The sequence below is a fragment of the Camellia sinensis genome, chromosome 3, assembly GCF_055761805.1.
Source record: "Camellia sinensis isolate YWXY chromosome 3, ASM5576180v1, whole genome shotgun sequence".
In the NCBI taxonomy this organism is placed as follows: Eukaryota; Viridiplantae; Streptophyta; class Magnoliopsida; order Ericales; family Theaceae; genus Camellia; species Camellia sinensis.
The window spans coordinates 33,528,429-33,548,351 of NC_138963.1; the positions used below are offsets into that span (position 1 = coordinate 33,528,429).

Here is a 19,923-nt window from a genome sequence, read left to right on the forward strand (position 1 = left end):
TGGGGCTCACCATATTGTTAATTTGTTGGTCGATTGAGATATAAGAAGGAAGGTATTGAAAGTGGAGAATATGTGGGTTTATCGAATAATTCATTTCGGAGTATGCTTTGCAGGAGTTGGAGTGCCTGTGCAGCTAACATAGTAGGCAATGTTGTGCGGTCTTACGAATTTATTTTAAAATTTATTTTAATAATTTAAATTGTTCATATTTTAAAATACATTGAGTAAAACATACCTGTAAAAAATTAAATTAATCGAATATCGTTAATCCTTTTATCCACTCGCATTTGTATTTATTTTAATATTTTAAATTACAATTTCATTTATTTTTAAAGATATAAATGTAAGTGGATAAAAGGGTTAACGGTATCCGATTAACTTAATATTTTACTAGTATGTTCTACTCGATGTACTCTAAAATGTGAACGGTTCAGATTATCAAAACGGATCCCGATATAAGTCCATAGGGCCGCACAGCAGTGCCTGATGTGTTGGGTGCATAGCAGGTACCCCAACTCCTATTTTGCATAACTTATCTCTTATAATTTTATTCATAATCTTATCATATATCGAACCCTCATAAAATCCTAAATTTCACGAATCATCTAATCAATTTTGTTAGTAAAAATTATATTAACTCCCAATCAACAGGAATTAAACAACAATTTAAACTAAATAATTAAACAAGAGCAATCAAGTGATTGTGTTTTTTATTTAAATGCCTCGAAAGAATGAGAATTTTTTTGAAACAAAGTTACAATCGACAAGAATGAGAAAGTAAACAAATGATGATTTCAAGATGAAACCATCGAAGTTCACAAAAGTTATAAATTACAGAAATAACTACTCCTGAATTGATGAACTACTCCTAACATAAAAGCTAATCTAAAACCTAAATATTGTTGTTGATTCCTCCCTCTTTGCAAATGCTTTGGTTTTTATATCTTTATTCTTTTATAGAGGTCTCACTTGCATATGGAGATTTATTAATCACTTTATTTTTCATCAGTCAATCTTATTAACATCATATGATAGAAAGATAGTATTATAATTTAATTTAAAGTGTAAAGTTAATTGCTCAATTATATGTGAAAAGGTCCAAATAAAATTTTAGTAAAAATATATAAATACTAAGTATAATTAACCCTTTCAACTTTAATTTTAAATTATTTTTTATAAAAATTTTAAGTTTTGATAAAATCTAAACCATATGATTTTTTAACGTTCCTTGTGAAACCTCACACCGTAAACTTGTCAAAGCTCTCTATTAAATCTAAAAACAAATTGTATTTGATATTTAACGACTTATATTTGTAATCTTCAGGAGAAGCGTTTGAAATTGAATGAAAGTTCATAAATCTTGTCCACTTTATGTTATGAGTAAAACTTGAGTAATTTTTATGAGTATGTATGTAGCACAAAAAAGGAAACATCTAACCCTTTTGTCACAAATTCCTCAATCTATTTACTATTATTATGAAAGTATGAACCTGTTATATTTTTTACTTTTTTTAAATTCTAATTTTATCTTCTCAAATTTATTATATTTTTTAAAAGTCATAAAAAGTCTTATATAAGTCAATTATCTCTTTATTTTTAGAGTTGAATACTCAAAAACGATATATCTGCTACCAAGAGTCCTATATAAATATAAACAAATAGTCTCCCTTCTTATAAAAAATTAAAAAAAAATCTTTTTATTTTTTACATTGATGATGATTAAAAAACAAAAAGAAATATTCTTTTTTAGGGATGGCCATTTTGGTTCGATCTACAGAGGTCTGCCCATACTCGCCTGAATGAGATGGATTTTACCCTACTCAACACTGAGGTGGGGCGGAGGTAGATTATATCTTGATCACCCCTAACAAGGATGGGACGGGTATTACCTCCCCCAAAAGGAATACTAAAAGTCTGTAATTTTGTTTAAATATAAATAAATAATAATTCCAAAAATCTCACTATTTATATATATATATGCATATATATGGAAACAAAAGAAATTTGTGTATTAATGATTTAAATGGTTATAAATTTTTTTGGTTATTTGAAATATGGTTTGGTATCCGCAGGAACAGGGATGTGATTAAAAAATTCCACCCATAGAGGGGGGCTGGGACAGGGGCGGGGGATGACAAACCCGCCCCAAACTCGCCCCATGACCATCCCTACTCTTTTTTATTTCCTGCGTTTGCTTTTATACTAATATATATATATATATGTATATAATATTTACAACTATCCATAATGGATCAAATCACTGTCTTATTATTTAAATTCTTCAGTTGAGTATGTATTTATTTATTGCTTAGTTCTATTTTGGATAAATATCAATTTACCCATAAAATCTCTATACTCTTTTGGCAATTGAGTTAAAAGCTAGTTTATGCACTTTTTGGCTTTTCTGAGTCACTCATCTCTTTATTTTTTCGCACATTTTTTTCAAACAAAAATCAAAAAAGGCCAAAATGTTCAACTTTTAACCTACTTTCAAAATAGGCTCACATATCAATTTAAAATACACACATAATTATAGTACTAACTATTAATAAAAAAATCACGTATCACCTGTAACGAACGTACCCAACCACTAGTAATATTAAAGGCACAAAAAAAAGTATAAAGAAATGTGCACAAAAATTTAAATGTAACCTAGATTCATTCTAGGTACACCCAAAATGAATCTGAGCTGCACGTTCAATTTTTATTTTTATTTTTATTTTTATTTTTATTTTATTTTATTTTATTTTTTATGTAAGGTAGGGGTGGCCTTAGCCCAATGGCCTGTCAGTTCAACCTGATAGTTTTAAGGTTTGGAAAAAATTATTTTGCCCATAAAGTCGGATTAGGTTGAAATTTTGTGCTCATTTAATAACCAGAATGTGCTTGAAATAAAGTATTCTAGCCCAACCCAATCTAATTTAACCTGTCCATTTATGAAATATTAATTATAATTTTATATTATTTTATAAAAAAGTACAAAGAAATATATAACACAAAAAGTATATATTTACGTCTTTTTAAGGCTTAAATTAAAATATTTATTTATTTTATTATTGAATTTTGTTAATAATCTAAATTCAAATATTAAATTAAAAAAACTAAATAATTTAATATCCTTTAAATTTTAAAAAGTAATAATAAAAATAAAAGCTCGTATCTATTTAATCAAATGGGTAGCTTAGCTTAGTCCCAAGGAGGTTATGAGTTCAATTCTCCTTAGGAGTTGAATTAAGAGAGTGCAAGCACTTAGATGCTTTGTCAAGGGTAGAGAGATTTTCTTTCATAAGTGCTAATCTAACAACTAACATTTACCGATCCAACAAAAAAAAAAAAAAAAGTGGATGGATTTGGGATTTAAATTTTTTTTTAAATTGGATTTAGGAGGGGTAGATTAGGCCTGATGTGAAGCTCAACCGGGCTTGAAATGATACGTTTCGTGACTACATAGTGCAAGCTTGACCCGAACCTCTAATTTTTGACCTTTTTTTGTGTTTATGTGGTTGACACTTTTCTTTTTCTATTGTTCATGGAGTGGAATTAAGTGGGCTTCTTTTGGGGATAGAATGGGTTTGGTTGGGAGACTTGGCTGCTTATGGTGGTTTTGAAATTGGGCTAATCTACTGCCTAGGATTGGTTTGGAATGACTTTTTAATTTTTTTTGGCTATTTTAATCTGAGTTAAAAAGCTTGGTTTGGAAAGAATTTTTTGATTTTTTGACTTTTTGATTTTTTTTTGTGAGAGAAAAGTATAATGATTATGGGTTAGATGTGATGTTTTATTTTTTGTGATTAAAATAACCTATTTTGTTTTTTATGTCTAAAATAGTCAAAAAAACTCCATATTCTTCTTTCCAAACGGTGCCTTAAGTTTGGGAGATTCTATTTACACTCAAAAAAATCATTACTGTTTAATTTTTTAATACATTTTATTAAATTATTTAAAATTATAATGTATTTTCAATATCCTTTATATTTATTTTTTCAAATTACCTTTTAAGATACACTTAAATAGTAAACAAATTAAAAATCTCAAAGCCTTCAATTTTCTTATCAATATGTATGTGTGCAGCAATGGGTACGTCAGTCTGCAACACAACAGAAATGTTGTGGACTTCTTGGTTGGTTCCAATGATTGTGGTGGCTAACGTGGATATGTTTGTTGGTATCATGTTTGTCAACAATTGCCCTATATTTTAGATTTGATTCATTGGTATATTTATCATTTTTTGGTTGAAATTTCTAATTAAAAGAATCCATTCCAGTCGCAGGTTGAAGTGAGAGATGGTTTGTTGGTTTGAAGAGAGAGAGAGGAGAAAAAGTAATGATGATGATACTGGTGAGTTTTTACTGTGGTAAATTGAAGTTTTAGGATGACGGGAAGATAAAGAGAAAAGAATTAAAATTTGCAAAAAAAGATAAACACTTCATTTGGATGGAGGGGTAAGGTCAAAAAGAAAAGAAATTGTGAGAATAGAAAATTCTTAACTTGTTTGGATGGTTAAAGTAAGGGAGAAATTATAAAGTGTTGTTTGATAACACTTACGTTTTTAGTTTTCTATTTATATTTACAAAAATTTTAAAAATTTAAATAAAAATTTGTTTGGTAAAATTTTTGATTTATAAATCAGTGATCTCAGTTTATAAATTTGGCTAAAAAAATGAAAACACAAAAAATGTGTTTCCGTTTTGAATTTTGAGTTTTTTTTTTTTTTACCACTCAACACTAGCCACCGCCCGCCATCATTTTCCACCACCGTCTTCCACCACCACCACCACTCACCACCCACCCCTCGCCGCCGCCACCACCGCCACCACCCACCACCCACCTGCCATCCACTCGCCACCACCCACCACCCACCACCCGCTACTACCATCCATCGCCCGCCACCACCACAACCACCCGCCACCTACTTGCCACCACCACTCACCACCCACCTGCCACCACTATCCATCCACCACCACCAGCCGCCTGCCACCCACCCGCCACCACCACCCACCACCCCCCCACCACCACAACTCACTCGCTACCACTTACTACCCGCCAGCGTCACCCACCCACCCACCCACCACCCACTCGTTATTACCCACCACCTGCCACCGTCACCCACCTACCCACCACCACCCCCCACCACCTGCCATCCACCACCCACCCGCCACCACCACCACCACCACTCACTCGCTACCACCCGCCACCGTCACCCACCCACCCACCATCACCACCCGCCATCCGCCACCCACCTGCCACCACCACCATCACCACCACCACCACCACCACCTACTCGTTACCACCCACCACCCGCCACTGTCACCCACCCACCCACCATCACCACCCACCACCACCCGCCATCTGCCACCCACCTGCTACCGCCGCCGTCACCCACCCACCATCACCCGCCATCCGCCACCCACCTGCTACCGCCACCCGCCACCCACCACACACTACCCGCCACCACCACCCACTCGCTACCACCCACCACTAGCCACCGTCACCCACCCACCACCACCACCTGCAACCACCCGCCACCACTTGCCATACGCCACCCACCTGCCACTACCAGCACCACCTGCCACCGCCACCACCCATTCGCTACCACCCACCACCCGCCACCGTCACCCACCCACCCACCCACCGCCACCAGCTACCTACCACCCACCGTCACCACTTTCCACCACCGTCTTCCGCCACCACTTGCTACCACTTACCATTTCTCACTCTTTTTTATATTTTTAAATTTTTTTAAACATTTTGTCAATTACCAAACGTGCTTGTAGTTTGTGTTTTTCTAAAAATAAACAAAAAAAAAACAAAAACCAATTTATAAAATTTTTATAAATATAAACTGAAAACGTAAACGTTACCAACGCACCTTAAGAAATTGTGAGAAAATAACTTTCACCAAAGTTGAGTTTTGTTTCTCACCAAAAGTTATGAAATTTGGTGACCAAAAAAAATGGGTTTAATGAAACTTTTTTGAAATACTAAAATTACTCTATGTTGGGAGAAGCTAAAAAAAATAGATTATTAATATAGAAGGTTATTCTGATAAAATAAAATAAAATACTTTCTTTTCTCCTCTTATTTACTCTATCCAAACAAAATAGGTGAAAAATCACATTCTGATATCCTTTATTCATTCAAATACAATGGTGAGAAACCATTATCATTTCCTTTCTTTTCTCAATTAGGTGAGAAATCATTTCTTTTAGTTTTTTACCTCATGATCCAAATGGAATGAAAAAAACTTGAATATGAAAAATATGTATAAGTGACTATAATGTATCATAAGAAAACAATACATATTTTATTTTAAAATTTAATATGTATTATCCTTATTACATTAGAGTATAATAAAAATTAAAATTTTAGTTGGACTTACTCAATTACTATTTGAGTGCAAATAAAATCACCTAATAAGTTGGGTGATTTTCAATACATCCCAAAATGTTTTCTTAACTCAAAATGTTTTCCAATATCACCGCCCCTCTTTCCGCGGGGGGGGGGGGGGGGGGGACAACTATTTGCCCATGATTAAGTTAATTTTTCAAAATATATTTAGATGCATTAGCAATACTCCATCGCAACTTGGGCATTGTCGGATCACGAGTTCAAACCATAAAAATAATCTCTTTACATTCAAGATAAAGCTGCATATATCTGACATTTACAGACTGAAAATAGGGGCAAAGAAAATATATCAAATAATGGATGAAATAACAGTGGTCTTGACAAGTTCTAATGAAGAATTATATCTCATTCACATCTCAATTAGATTACAAATTCTTACCCAGAAACTGTTTTGCAAATGTATCTTGGTAACACAAGCGTATTCACTTATTATATTCTGCAATGCCATAAAATTTTAAAACAAAACTGGGTAGAAAACAGCGCCTAGAAATTACATGAAACAGAGGACACATACCTAATTCAAAAAACACAATTATGACATCCTCCACATTATCAAATGCTTTTGAAAGTAAAAGCAGTATGATAAAATCCCAAATAAAACCTACTGGGATCACTGACAAAATACTAAACATGTCCTATATGATTATTTCAGAACCCCTATTCTTCTTCGGTCTTTCAAATCACTTGGGATGATGGATACACAATCTACACAAAGCCCACCTTTTGAATGTGTGCAATCGATTTGTTTCATTGAAAATCTCACTTCAGTAGTAGGATCTGACTCCTTGACAATGAACTGACCTACCTTATATTCTATCCAGCAGCCACGTTTGTGGTTTCCATTTGCATTGTCTTGTTGAGTCGCGTCTAAACAGCACTGAGTTGACGCTTGCTGACCATCTGAAGTTGAGAACTCAAACCGTACAGGCTTTATATCCCAACCATGGGTGTGCTCGAAACTGCAAACACGCCGTCCCAGCCTTTTTGAGAATTTTCCAAGGTGAATCCTAAATGACAGAGTATATATATCAGCAGGAAAAGGAAACTTGATCACCCCGTCTACTTCAAACCACCATATTTGCTGCAAATAGGCCACTACATGGAACCTGCAATCAGAGAACATAAAATATGCACTTAAATTCCAAAAACACATTATTATTTGCTAATGTAAGGCAGAAATATAATCTCAGTAAACTGGTTTAAAGGGCAGGCAGAATTTAACGTTGCTTTTGGATTTATGGATTTGAAATAAATGGGTTTGAAATCAATAATTTGAAGAGCATAGCCTTCAATTCAATGTAATGCTTTAGATATGGGAAATTCTATTGTGTACCATATGAATATTTGGTTAGGATCTTTGAGTCAATGGTTATGATCTATTGTGTTGTTAGTTATGACATATTGTGATGTTGGTTATAACAAAATTTTAGTTATGATCCAAGAGTTTTTTGGTTATACCTCATGTGATGTTTAGTTATAACTCAATTTTATGACTCATACAGTATTGAGTTATGCCATTTGTGATAATCAAACTCACAAATGACATAACTTACAAATGGTACACACCCTATTTCCCTTTAGCTATACATATTAAGAATGAATTTAAGAATTTTACATTGATGAATATCAAATAACCAGGTGAAAATAGTTGTTCGAAATTCTTCCATAAAATATTCTACGATCTTAACAAATTACATGTACCTCTATTTAATTGTCCACTTTAATGTTATCAATCTACTTTCTATAGGTAATTGTAAGAATTTATGTATTATTGATTGATATATTTATTATGTTTACAATGATCATATATATAGAAGAAAATGTGGTAGTAGGTGTAGGTGGTAGGTGGAGTGAAGTGGAGGTGGTAGGTGGAGTGTGTGGTAGTGGAGATGGTAGGTGATGGTAAATTCTAACAGCCCCCCGCAAACTCAAGGAGGATAGAAACTAACCAACTTGAGTTTGGAGAGAGTAACAAAACAAGAAAATACATAAAAATAAAAAAGGATAAGAGACACTGTATGGTCGTGTCAGACCATTGGTGAAGACACTGGATGGTGGTGTCATAACGTTGTAGAGGACACTGTATGGGGGTGTCATAACGTTGTAGAGGACACTGTTAAAATATATCATCACCTACCACCTCCACTCAACTCACCTACCACACACACTCACCTACTCCCCAATCCTCTCCTATATAATGAGTACCTCACCATCTGTAATTAATACAATCAATCAGATATCAATCAATAATACATCAATTTCTTACATGGTATCAGAGCAGGTTTAAGAATCTAGTATTTTCGCTTCCCCGGCGGGCGGCAACCTCACCTTAGCCGCCCGCCGGACCTCAACCTAGTCTGCTTGCAGCAGCTCTCCAAGTATCAACCAAGCTTTTCCAGACCCATCCTCCACACAGACCACAGACCAGCTCATATACACAAGCGATGCTTGATCTCTCTCTCTCTCTCTGCTCTACGCAGATCATTGATTGCAGCAGCTCTCCAATGGCAGGCGGCCGCACCACCGTCCGCGTCGCCGTCGTGGGCAACCGCGGCACCGGCAAATCAAGCTTGATCGCCGCCGCCGCTTCCGAAAACTTTCCCGAAAGCGTCCCCTCCGTTTTGCCTCCTACTCGCCTCCCCTCCGACTTCTACCCCGACGGCATCCCCGTTACTATCTTCGATACTTCTTCCCGTTTGGCGAGTCGAGGGCAGCTTGCGGAGGAATTGAAGCGTGCAGATGCAGTGGTGCTAACCTATGCATGTGATCAGCCTGTGACTCTTGCTCACCTCAGTACTTTCTGGTTTCACTCTCTCCGCCGACTTCCTCACGGTTCGCCGTCGCTCTCCGGCGGCGTTGATCCTCCGTACGCCGTCGATACTGTCGAAGCTTCTCAGTTGCCGTGTTTTTTGCACTTGGAACTCTCATTTCCGGTTTATACGGTTTTGTTTACCTCTCTTCATTCGAATCGTAATAAGAATCAGACATTGCACGAACAAATCGGCATTGCAGGGCAGATTATTCCCTGGCACTTTCCTCTTCTCATGTTTGCTTGGAAAGTTGGTCCTGCACTCGCATGTGGTAATACTATTGTCTTGAAGACTGCAGAGCAAACCCCACTCAACTTTCTCTAATTTTAATATATATATATATATATATATATATGTTTATTTTAATATCTTGCACATCTCTTGCACAGACCATCCCACTATCCAAAAAAAAAAAAAAAAAAAACAGCCACTCTCTCTCCTCACTTTGCATCCACCGCCCAAAATTTTTTTTTTATTATAAAGTTTCTTGGTGCACTCATTGTTCCCACTTTCGTTATTTTATATATATATATATATATATATATCTTTTTATTATATTATATTCAACAAAAAAAAAAAAAAAAACAAACATAATCTCTCCTCCGATTGCTTTCAAACTCCATTATTTTTATTTATTTTCTCCAACCAACTTTCCTTATTTTCCCCATCTTTCCTTTTTGATTTCAATTATATTTTTATTATTTCTTTCTTTATTTTTTCTTTCACATTATTTTTTCATCTTTTTTCACTTCCATTCATACCATATAGCTTTGCACATCCAACCATATTTTATTCCTCTCCGGGATCAACCCCGATCACAATTTTAACAAAAAAAAAAAAAAAAAAAAAAACAAAACAAAACAACCAACAAACAAACCACCCACATCCACAGGTGGGATTTTTCTTCTCTACTTTGCCGCCGGTCTCTTCTTCTTGCCTCCGTCCTGGGCGGCCCTTGCCGGTGTTGCCTCCGTGTTTCCCACTCCACTGGGCATGATCACTCCCCCATACTCCTCCACTGCAGCATATGGAGGACCTCCAAATCGGAACATCACGGTGGCCTTCCGCTTCAGCTCCTTGTTTTCTGCCCTTAGCACGCTTATCTCTGCTCGCGCATCCTTATACATGCGTTGGAGCAGAGCCAGCTGGGAGTTTAAATGCTGCACCTCATTTGTCCTACTCTGCAGCCGGTTCGACAAGTTTGTGACCGCCGTCATGCTTTCCACACATGCCTTCAGAGTATACTGATTGGCCTCCACATCCGACTGCACTGCCATTCTTTGCTCCACCGACCGCATCGGAAAGTTCAACGGAGCAAACTCCGGGGCGCTTGGTTGAGTTTCCAGTGCCACCGCACCAGTTCTCTCTCTTGTTGACTCGTTGAGGTCGGGAAAGAGGGTGAGCAGTCCACGGGAAGACGAGGACGAGGCCATTTTCTGGGCAACAGAGTGTTACAGAATATCTCTCGCAACAGAGTGTTACAGACTCTCTCTCTCAGCACAACGAAGAGTTTTTCAGACTCTCTCTCAGCACAACGAAGTTTTTTTTTTTAGAGGTTTTTCGCAGCTTTTCTCTGCCTCAGCCTCAGCCTCCGTCTTATAGCCGAGGCAACCACGCGCATCGCGCGCCTCTTACCGACAGACGACAAACGGGCGCGCAAGCCAAGGCGCCCACGTGCCTCGCCATCATCATGTCCGGCACACCTTTTTATGGATTGGGCACGCCTTTTGATGGCACGCCTTTTTATGAATTGGGCACACCTTTTGAGGGTGCGACTTTTTAAGGGTCCGACAAGACTCTGTAAACTGTCCCGACATTGATTCCGGTTAGTTTCTACAAGGGTACAGCAAGACTCCGTAAACTGTCACAACATTGTCTGCTACAACGGTCCGACATGACCCCATAAACTGTCTTCTACATCGGTCTGACACCACCATACAGTGTCCTCTACAACGTTATGACACCCCCATACAGTGTCCTCTACAACGTTATGACACCACCATCCAGTGTCTTCACCAATGGTCTGACACGACCATACAGTGTCTCCTATCCTTTTTTATTTTTATGTATTTTCTTGTTTTGCTCCTCTCTCCAAACTCAAGTTGGTTAGTTTCTATCCTCCTTGAGTTTGCGGGGGGCTGTTAAAATATATCATCACCTACCACCTCCACTCAACTCACCTACCACACACACTCACCTACTCCCCAATCCTCTCCTATATAATGAGTACCTCACCATCTGTAATTAATACAATCAATCAGATATCAATCAATAATACATCAATTTCTTACAACTGTATGGGGGTGTCATAACGTTGTAGAAGACACTGGATGGCGGTGTCAGACCGATGTAGAAGACAGTTTATGGGGTCATGTCGGACCGTTGTAATGTTGTGACAGTTGTTGTGACAGTTTACGGAGTCTTGTTGGACCCTTGTAGAAACTAACCGGAATCAATGTCGGGACAGTTTACAGAGTCTTGTCGGACCCTTGTAGAAACTAACCGGAATCTATGTCGGGACAGTTTACAGAGTCTTGTCGGACCCATAAAGGAGCTAACCGGAATCAATGTCGGGACAGTTTACAGAGTCTTGCCGGACCCAAAAAAAAAAAAAAAAAAATACACTGTATGATGGTGTATATAGGCTGCCCAAATATATATATATATATATGGATATATATAGTGAGCCCTCAAAAGTCGCGCCCTCAAAAGGCGCGCCCACTTTATCAAAAGATGTGCCATGAAAAGGCGTGCCAGGTTGTCGGGCGTCAAGAGGCGCGCGATGCGCGTGGCTGCCTCGGCTATTTAACCAAGACGGAGCCTGAGGCCGAGGCAGAGGCAAAAAAACCTGCGAAATCCTCCGAAAAATTCTTCGTTGTGCTGAGATATTCTGTAACACTCTGTTGCCCAGAAAATGGCCTCGTCTTCCCGGAGTCTACTCACTCTCTTTCCAGACCTCAACGAGTCAACAAGAGAGAAAACTGGTGCGGTGGCACTGGAACCTCAACCAAGCGCCCCGGAGTTTGCTCCGTTGAACTTTCCGATGCGGTCTGTGGAGCAAAGAATGGCAGTGCAGTCGGATGTGGAAGCCAATCAGTATACATTGAAGTCATGTGTGGAAACCATGACTGCGGTGACAAACTTGTCGAACCGGCTGCAGAGTAGGGCAAATGAGGTGCAGCAGTTAAACTCCCAGCTGGCTCTGCTCCAACGCATGTATAAGGATGCGCGAGCAGAGATAAGCGTGCTAAGGGCTGAAAACAAGGAGCTGAAGCGGAAGGCCACCGTGATGTTCCGTTTTGGAGGTCCGCCATATGCTGCAGTGAAGGAGCAGGGAGGAGTGAATGTGCTTGGTGGATTAGGAAGCACAGAGGCAGCACCGGCAAGGGTCGCTCAGGACGGAGGCAAGAAGAAAAGACCGGCGGAATAGGCGAAGAAGTGAGGTCGGTTGGTGGCCGGCTGCAGAAAAGAAAACAAAGCCGTTGTTGTGTTGTTGTTGTTTTGTTTTTTTTTTTTTTTTTTTTTTTTTTTTTTTTGTGTAAAATTGTGATCGGGGTTGATCCCCGGAGATGAATAAAGCAAGTGTGTTGTGCAAACTCGAATGGTAGGTGTGGTAATGCAGAAAAATCAACTGGAATAATTTTATTTATTTATTTATTTATTTATTTATTTGTTTTTTTAGAATGGAAAAATGAAGAGAAAATAAAATAAATAAAGGGGTAATGGAACCCACGTTGTTGTGCAAACCAACACATGATGGTGTCAGCCATTATACCTAAAGGGGGTAGTGATAGATTAAAAAATATGAAGATATGATGAGGGGGATTTGAAGATGTGGGCTGGTATAGTGATAGAATATATGATAAGACAAAAAAAAAAAAAAAAAAGTGTATATACAGAGAAAAGAAAATAAAGTGGGAAAGAGTGGTGTTTGGCGTGGTGTGAACGTGGAGTGGTTGGGTAATATCAAGCAATAAAAAGATATATATATATATATATAAAATAAAGAAAGTTGGGGTGAGATGGAAAAGTATGGTTAGAGAGAGAGAAAGTGGGTGGCGTGAGGGTCAGGCCCATGTGGGGCAAGTGCTTTAGCAGATAGCAGCAGTGATTCTTGAAGGTGCCAGTATCTGGGCTTGAAGTACCAGGAGAGAGAACACCAGTGGATGGAGTGAGAGGCAATGGATGGAAAGAATTTCCAGTTTTCCAACGTAACGAAGATAATCCTTCATCCATATGCAAGGCTCCACCAGTGACCAGTGGCATATCTGCCACACTTTGAGATGGAGTGGAGCTTAAATGGACACTAGTGATATCAGATTCAGTAGGCCCAGTGGAGAGACTCAGGTGCAAGTCAACCTCGGGCTGCATATCAGGTGCCCTCAGATTAGAGCTTGCATGCTTCTTTGGGATGGAAATCTTCTCATTCCCAAGATGAAGAGAAAAGTCCAAGTCAAGATCCATAGAGGAATCCTCGTCAGTTTCTTTGGCTGAAGACACTGTAGTGCATGCGGTTGCTGAACTCCCCTTACTGTCCGAGGAAGAGTACGGGTTTACCAACCAAGGACCCTTGGTTCAACCTTGCGAAGAGTCGTAGGAGTAATCTTGATGGTTTGGGTGAATCTGGACCGTTGCTTCACGGGTTGGGTGATGAATCAGTTTGTTGAGGAAGGAGAGAGAGAATTAGAAAATTTGGGTTTGTCCGGCGGACGGCCAAGGCGAGGCTGCCGCCCGCCGGTGAAGCGGAATCACTAAATTCTTAACCTTGCTCTGATACCATGTAAGAATTTATGTATTATTGATTGATATATTTATTATGTTTACAATGATCATATATATAGAAGAAAATGTGGTAGTAGGTGTAGGTGGTAGGTGGAGTGAAGTGGAGGTGGTAGGTGGAGTGTGTGGTAGTGGAGATGGTAGGTGATGGTAAATTCTAATCTTCTTATAATTTTAAATTTAACATCAAATTTCTTCATTTGAAATCCACTCATCCAAAGGGAGCCTAAGTTCAATAGTACAAAGTCCCTGCATAGCACACTTGTTTCCAGTTTGCAATTTTATGACAACAAATAAAGCAACTTTCATTTGATATGGGCAAGTTTAAAAATCCTTTACACTATGTTTGGATCTCAGATTTATTGAAGGAGCATATTCATTTTCAAATGTATAATTAAAAAAAAAATGGATTTTTTGAGAAGTTATCCTAGCCCAACAACACATAAGGAATCTAGTTTCTCTTTGTTTCTTTCTTTTTTTCCTAAACAAATGCAATAACCAAAACAAAGGTTTAACAAAAAAATGGTAATGCAAACCCTCCTAAAGACACATCTAGCAGTGAGGCTAGCCTCCAATGACGTCTTAACTCAGTTGACCCATACCATGGAGCAGAGAAACAAAACACATAATTGTTAAGTAGGGGAGTAGAAATATTTTAGTCCATCAGAACCCCATCCTCCAGTCATAATCTAGCACAGAAACTACTCCAATATAAAGTCTAAATGGTATCCCAGGGAAAGATGAGGAGGCATAATGAAAAGTGCAAATCAGTGGTTTGCAGAGAGCAATCCAACACCAGTAATGAAGCAAGAGCTAAATCACAACCTTTTCTTAAAAATTATAGGGCACTTCATAGATCAACATAATGATAGTAATTTAATGCAATTAGAATAGTCAAAAACAGTATACCAGATGAAGGGAGGATTAGCAGTCCCAGCATGACACAATTGAGTAGTGAATTCTTGTATCAGAAAGATAAATGGTCATATGAGAAAAATAGCAATGAAATCGAGAAACCCAGCAAGATAATGAAGAAAATAATGCTTAACATACCTACTTATTCAGATGAATAAAAAAGGTTTCACGCTTTCAGACAGAGTTTTCACACTTTCTTTTACAAAACATCACTTAACAGGATGGAGTATTCCAGTTTATTTCTATTGCAATAATGAATGGCCAAGGCAGAGTCCTCACTTATCCTTTTACTTTGCTATCCCCTCCTCAGTTTTGCCAGAAACAAAACCGGGATTGACTAAAATTTTCTGACCTGTTGACTTCTTAAACTTCTCGATTTCCCCATTCCACAAAGGAGGAGCTCAAGGAAGCAATTCCTAAAACCCCTGCCTAGCAAAAAATGGGGGACCTGTCCACCCATGCAAAATCACGATTACAACGAGGCTGTTGCCTTTGAATATGGTGAACTTAACCATAACACATCAATTCATTATCATCTAACCGTGATCTTTTATGTGATGCAGTGTTAAGTTTTAGCCAAAATCCTAATCCAATGTAGTATTATTGATTTTAGAAGGAACTAGCGCATTCTACCTATCAAAGAATTGTCAAGCAAAAGCTTGATGATAAAACTGATAAAAAGCTCTTCAATAAAGCTCTTAGAGAATACAAGTTTCACTTACCAGACCCTCAAATTCTCCCTATTCAATAAACAATGCAACTCATCCAAAAGCACCCGTTCCCATAGTTCTTCCAATTTCATTCTTTTAGTTTCTGATCACAATGCATGCTATGGTCAGCTAAAAAAAACAAATATAAGAACTTACTGAGTATATTTATTAAATTTGTGCCATCTACCCAAAAGTAAATCAACTTTGTTGACCCAAACTTCTGTATTCCCCTGTAAACCGCATACACACACCATATATCACAGATCATACACAGCTCCTCAAGCGTCTCAAATGGTCTCACTTCAGAAAACAGTTTTACTCTATAGAGTCTATCACCCTAGTAATTTCAAATGGGAGCTCTCATAAAATTATGTAATTTTCCATCAAAAATAGAACCAAAAGTAAGGGCATTGAACAGATGAAAGGAGAGATCAAAATTGCTTTTGCTAAGTTCCTAAGAGCCACCTCACAGGCAAGAGTAAAAACAACTTTCAAGGATCCTAGACTTTTAGTCCCATTTTATAAAAAAATAAATTTTGTTTTCCGCTCTATTGGTTTTGTTCCTATGTGCCACCTCACAGGCAACAGTAAAAATGACTTTCAAGGATCCTAGACTTTTTGTCCCCCTTTTAAATATTTTTTTTATATCCTTTTTTGTATTGATTTTGTTCATAAGTGCCACCTCACAGGCAAGAGTAAAAACGACTTTCGGAATCCTAGACTTTTAGTCCCTCTTTTAAATTTATTATTATATTTTTTTTCCTTTTTTTTTTATATATATAAGTTGGTTTTGTTTTCCTTTCTTACTTCTTGCGGTGCTGGTTGTTGTTAGTAGACAAAACTGTTTTCCAACCAAGACGTAAAACCCAGCACCTCAACTGTTGGAGTGGCAGGGGAAACCACTCAAGCAAACAGCCAGCACCCTCTTTTTATCTCAGGACAGTTGTGCTCTAGTCCTCGTACAGGTCCTTAGCCAAAAGCCCAATAAAAGTTTACAAGGGTCTGGCCCAACAACCTAATTGTAGGCTAAAAAAAAATTGATCACTACTTCAAATTGGAATGGTTGTCTTCAACTATCTCAAAGCTAATTGAAAGATCACCTTGACAATAGTAGGGGCAATAAATGCTTCACTGAACTGCACGTTGAAGTTAATATGTTAGCTGAGAATGAAAAGGAAAGCTACCTTCTACGTAGCATATTCATGACTGGGTGATAACAAGTCACGTCTATCCAGCTTAAAATTAAGACTTATTTTCAGTGAATTTTCATATTTAAGTGGTAAGTGATTATGCATTATCAAACGCAATTGTGCAAACATTAAATGCATTCAGTTTTAAGCATTTAATTATGCTCTTAAACATACTCTAAATCTGGAGAGAGGTAGCACCATAAGTCAGGTGAGATTTGTTTGATCATGCAAAAACTATGACTAATGCTATATGCACCAATTAGTGCACTGACTAGTGTACCAATTGATGAGGTGGCATAATTTAAGATGTTTTTGGTATTTGTAATTTATATAATGAGTGGAATCAATAATAATGTTATAACTAGTATTGATACACTAGTTAATATACTAATTGGTGCATGTAGCACCACTCAAAAACTATAGGACCAATGAGTGAACCAAGAATAACAATAAAGCACACAGATAAATACAAGATAAATATATGATATGACATACACGCAACGGTATGGAAAATCCTAGGATAATAGGTTAAGATCATTGGAAAAATAGTGATAAATGTATTTAAATGCATATCCATACAGATAACTTTTATAAACTTATTCAAGTTTTGAAGTTTTTGAACCCAAAAAAAATTAGTAATCAAGTAAGAAATCCTTATTTAGGTACCAACAAAGTGATGAAAATGCATTACAAGATCAGAAAAAGTTAAACAATAATCCAAGCTTCACCATTCAAGTATCATAAAATGTAAAAAGAACATTACCCTGTTTTGACCCTATAGCTGTATCAAAATCTAACTTGTCTCAAATAATACAATTTGCTAGGAGCATCAATCCTTTTGTAATGACCACGGCTTGTGATAGCACTTTTTGCGTACCACATTAGAACTCCACATGGGGGTCTTCGGTATATAAGTAGGAGAAATTAACTTAAATGACAACCTTTGGTTAGCCTATTGGGTGAGTTCATGTCTTATAATGGTGTCAAATCCTACTCGCTCGCATGATCGCATGGGCTCACAAGCATTGTGGCATAGGACTAGTGTTCACTGGGCCTCACTATAAAGCCAGTCATAGACATTGTGATTGCGTGGGCCCTTCTAGTGGATACAACAGGACAAAGCATAGCTCTAAAATCTAAATAGTTCAGCTTGGAACCATTAGACAAGACTAAAAATTTTTAGCATCAGTACAAATATACGAGCATTCCTAACAGCTTGTTATATAACTTAACAAATCAACATTAACTGAAATAGTACTTGTGACATGTTTTGAATCTAACCTAGATTCTTCGGTAGGAACCCAATTCCAGTATCTTCGATCGTCAATCCCAGTTATCGCCATCCCTTTTGCCGAGATTGACATACAAACCCTTCCTGTAACCCTGTCCAACCATACTTCCTGTAATATCTCCCACACCAAGAAAAGTATATCAATATATATATATATATATATAAATCCTCCAAAACTATAGTTTTCAACCTTTCCACAAAACCAGAGAAAAAAATTACCAAAAACACAAAGCCAGCCACATAATAAACTGAATCAAAACCATAAAACACAAATTAAGAGCTTCACATAAACACCAGTTTTCAAAGTTCTCCCCCAAAACTGCAGTTTTCAACCTTTCCCACAAAACCAGAGAAAATTACTACTAGAAAAACAAAGCCAGCCAAATAATAAACTGAATCAAAACCATAAAACACATATTAAGAGCTTCCCATAAACCCAAATTTTCAAATTTCTCACCCAAAACCACACGCAAAATAACCCTACTTCAAAACCCAAAATAAGACAGAAGGAAATTGTCATTTTCAATCTTAACCACCCATGAAGAAAATCAAGCATTCCCAACCAAAACAATAAACTCAACAAAAATCCCAAATTAAAACCGACCGGAAATTTCAACTCCAAGCACTATACAGAAAATTAGCTCATTCCCAAACACCCAAAACCCTAATCGCCAATTCTTTAACCATAAATTTGAGTTCGAAATGAGAGAAGAACATGCCTTGTTGCCATCGCCGAAAGGGAAGGGGCGAGAGAGGAGGGCAAAGATGTCTTTCTTGGTGAGGTTTTGGTGCCTCTCCGGAGGCATTAAGTTGAGAATATCATGGTAGTTCGATGGAAGTTTGGATTCCCAGACGGAGTCGGAGGAGGCGGCGCCGCGGAACGCGCGGTTGAGTCGAGCGAGGTTGCAAATCTCCGGCGGTGTGAGGTAGAGGAAGACGCAGGCCACGCAGCTCTCCGGTATGTCCCCGAAGCCCGAACCTCCGCCATTGGATGAGCCGTTCGATTCGGTCAAGCTCGACAGCGACGCCCCCATCTTCACCACCAGTCTCCTTCTTCAAATCATTTTTGCAGAGGTGGTGTCGCCGCCGTCAACGGTGGTGGTTGTGGTGGCCAAGTTACTGATACACTGTGTGTGTGTGGGGGGGGAGAGAGAGAGAGAGAGAGAGAGGGTGTGTACGTGTGAATGGATGAGAGAGGAGTGGAGAGGGGCGGTGATTAATAGGGGAGGAAGGACTGAAAACAGTGGGATAGGAGACTGGAGAGACAATTTTCTTTCTTTGGTGCTTTTTGTCTATTTTGGTATTTTTGGTAACGACCTTGCTTACATCCCTTAATTTTTGGCCCCTAATCCCCTAAATTTCAAAAAAATAAAAAAAATAAAAAATAATAATAATAATAATAATAATTTGTTCAAAACGACATCATTTTGAGAATTAAGAGATTAGGGGGGATTTTTTTAGGGGGACAAATCATTTTCCTTTTGGTAATGTTTTTTGGTCCCTTATATTATTTTCGGGTTGCGTAGCCCGAATGAAGAGGGGCTCGATTATCCCGAATTTTCAAACGACATTGTTTGATTTTTTTTTTTTTTACCATTTTCTTCTTCCTTCACTCTCTTCTTCCTTCTCCTTTTTTGCTCTGTTACTGTGGAGATCAAAATCAACAACAAAAAAAAATTAACAAAAAAATTTACAAACAAACTCAAAAAAATTATGAGTTTTTTCACCAAATCTAAGAACTAGAGAAATATTCCAAAACAAATCACCAATTTGCAGAGAAATAGAGAAGAACAGATCACCAAAGCTAAGAATAGATCACC

General features: G+C 37.8%; 1 protein-coding gene across 2 annotated transcripts; it reads right to left on the bottom strand.

Annotated features, from left to right (window-relative positions):
• Positions 1-6,725: 6,725 nt before the first annotated feature.
• On the bottom strand, positions 6,726-19,414 carry LOC114309144 (F-box protein PP2-A15-like). 2 transcript variants are annotated; one of them, XM_082919486.1, is made up of 3 exons: positions 18,823-19,414; positions 18,094-18,212; positions 6,726-7,514 (listed from the first exon to the last, which is right to left on the bottom strand). In XM_082919486.1, exons 1-3 carry the CDS (start codon positions 19,135-19,137, stop codon positions 7,052-7,054), a joined length of 897 nt encoding a protein of 298 aa, XP_082775612.1. In that variant the 5' UTR covers positions 19,138-19,414; the 3' UTR covers positions 6,726-7,051. The 2 variants fall into 2 exon arrangements, with proteins under 2 accessions (XP_082775612.1, XP_082775613.1); XM_082919487.1 differs by having other exon boundaries at positions 18,094-18,208; positions 18,819-19,355.
• Between the last annotated feature and the right edge of the window lie 509 nt (positions 19,415-19,923).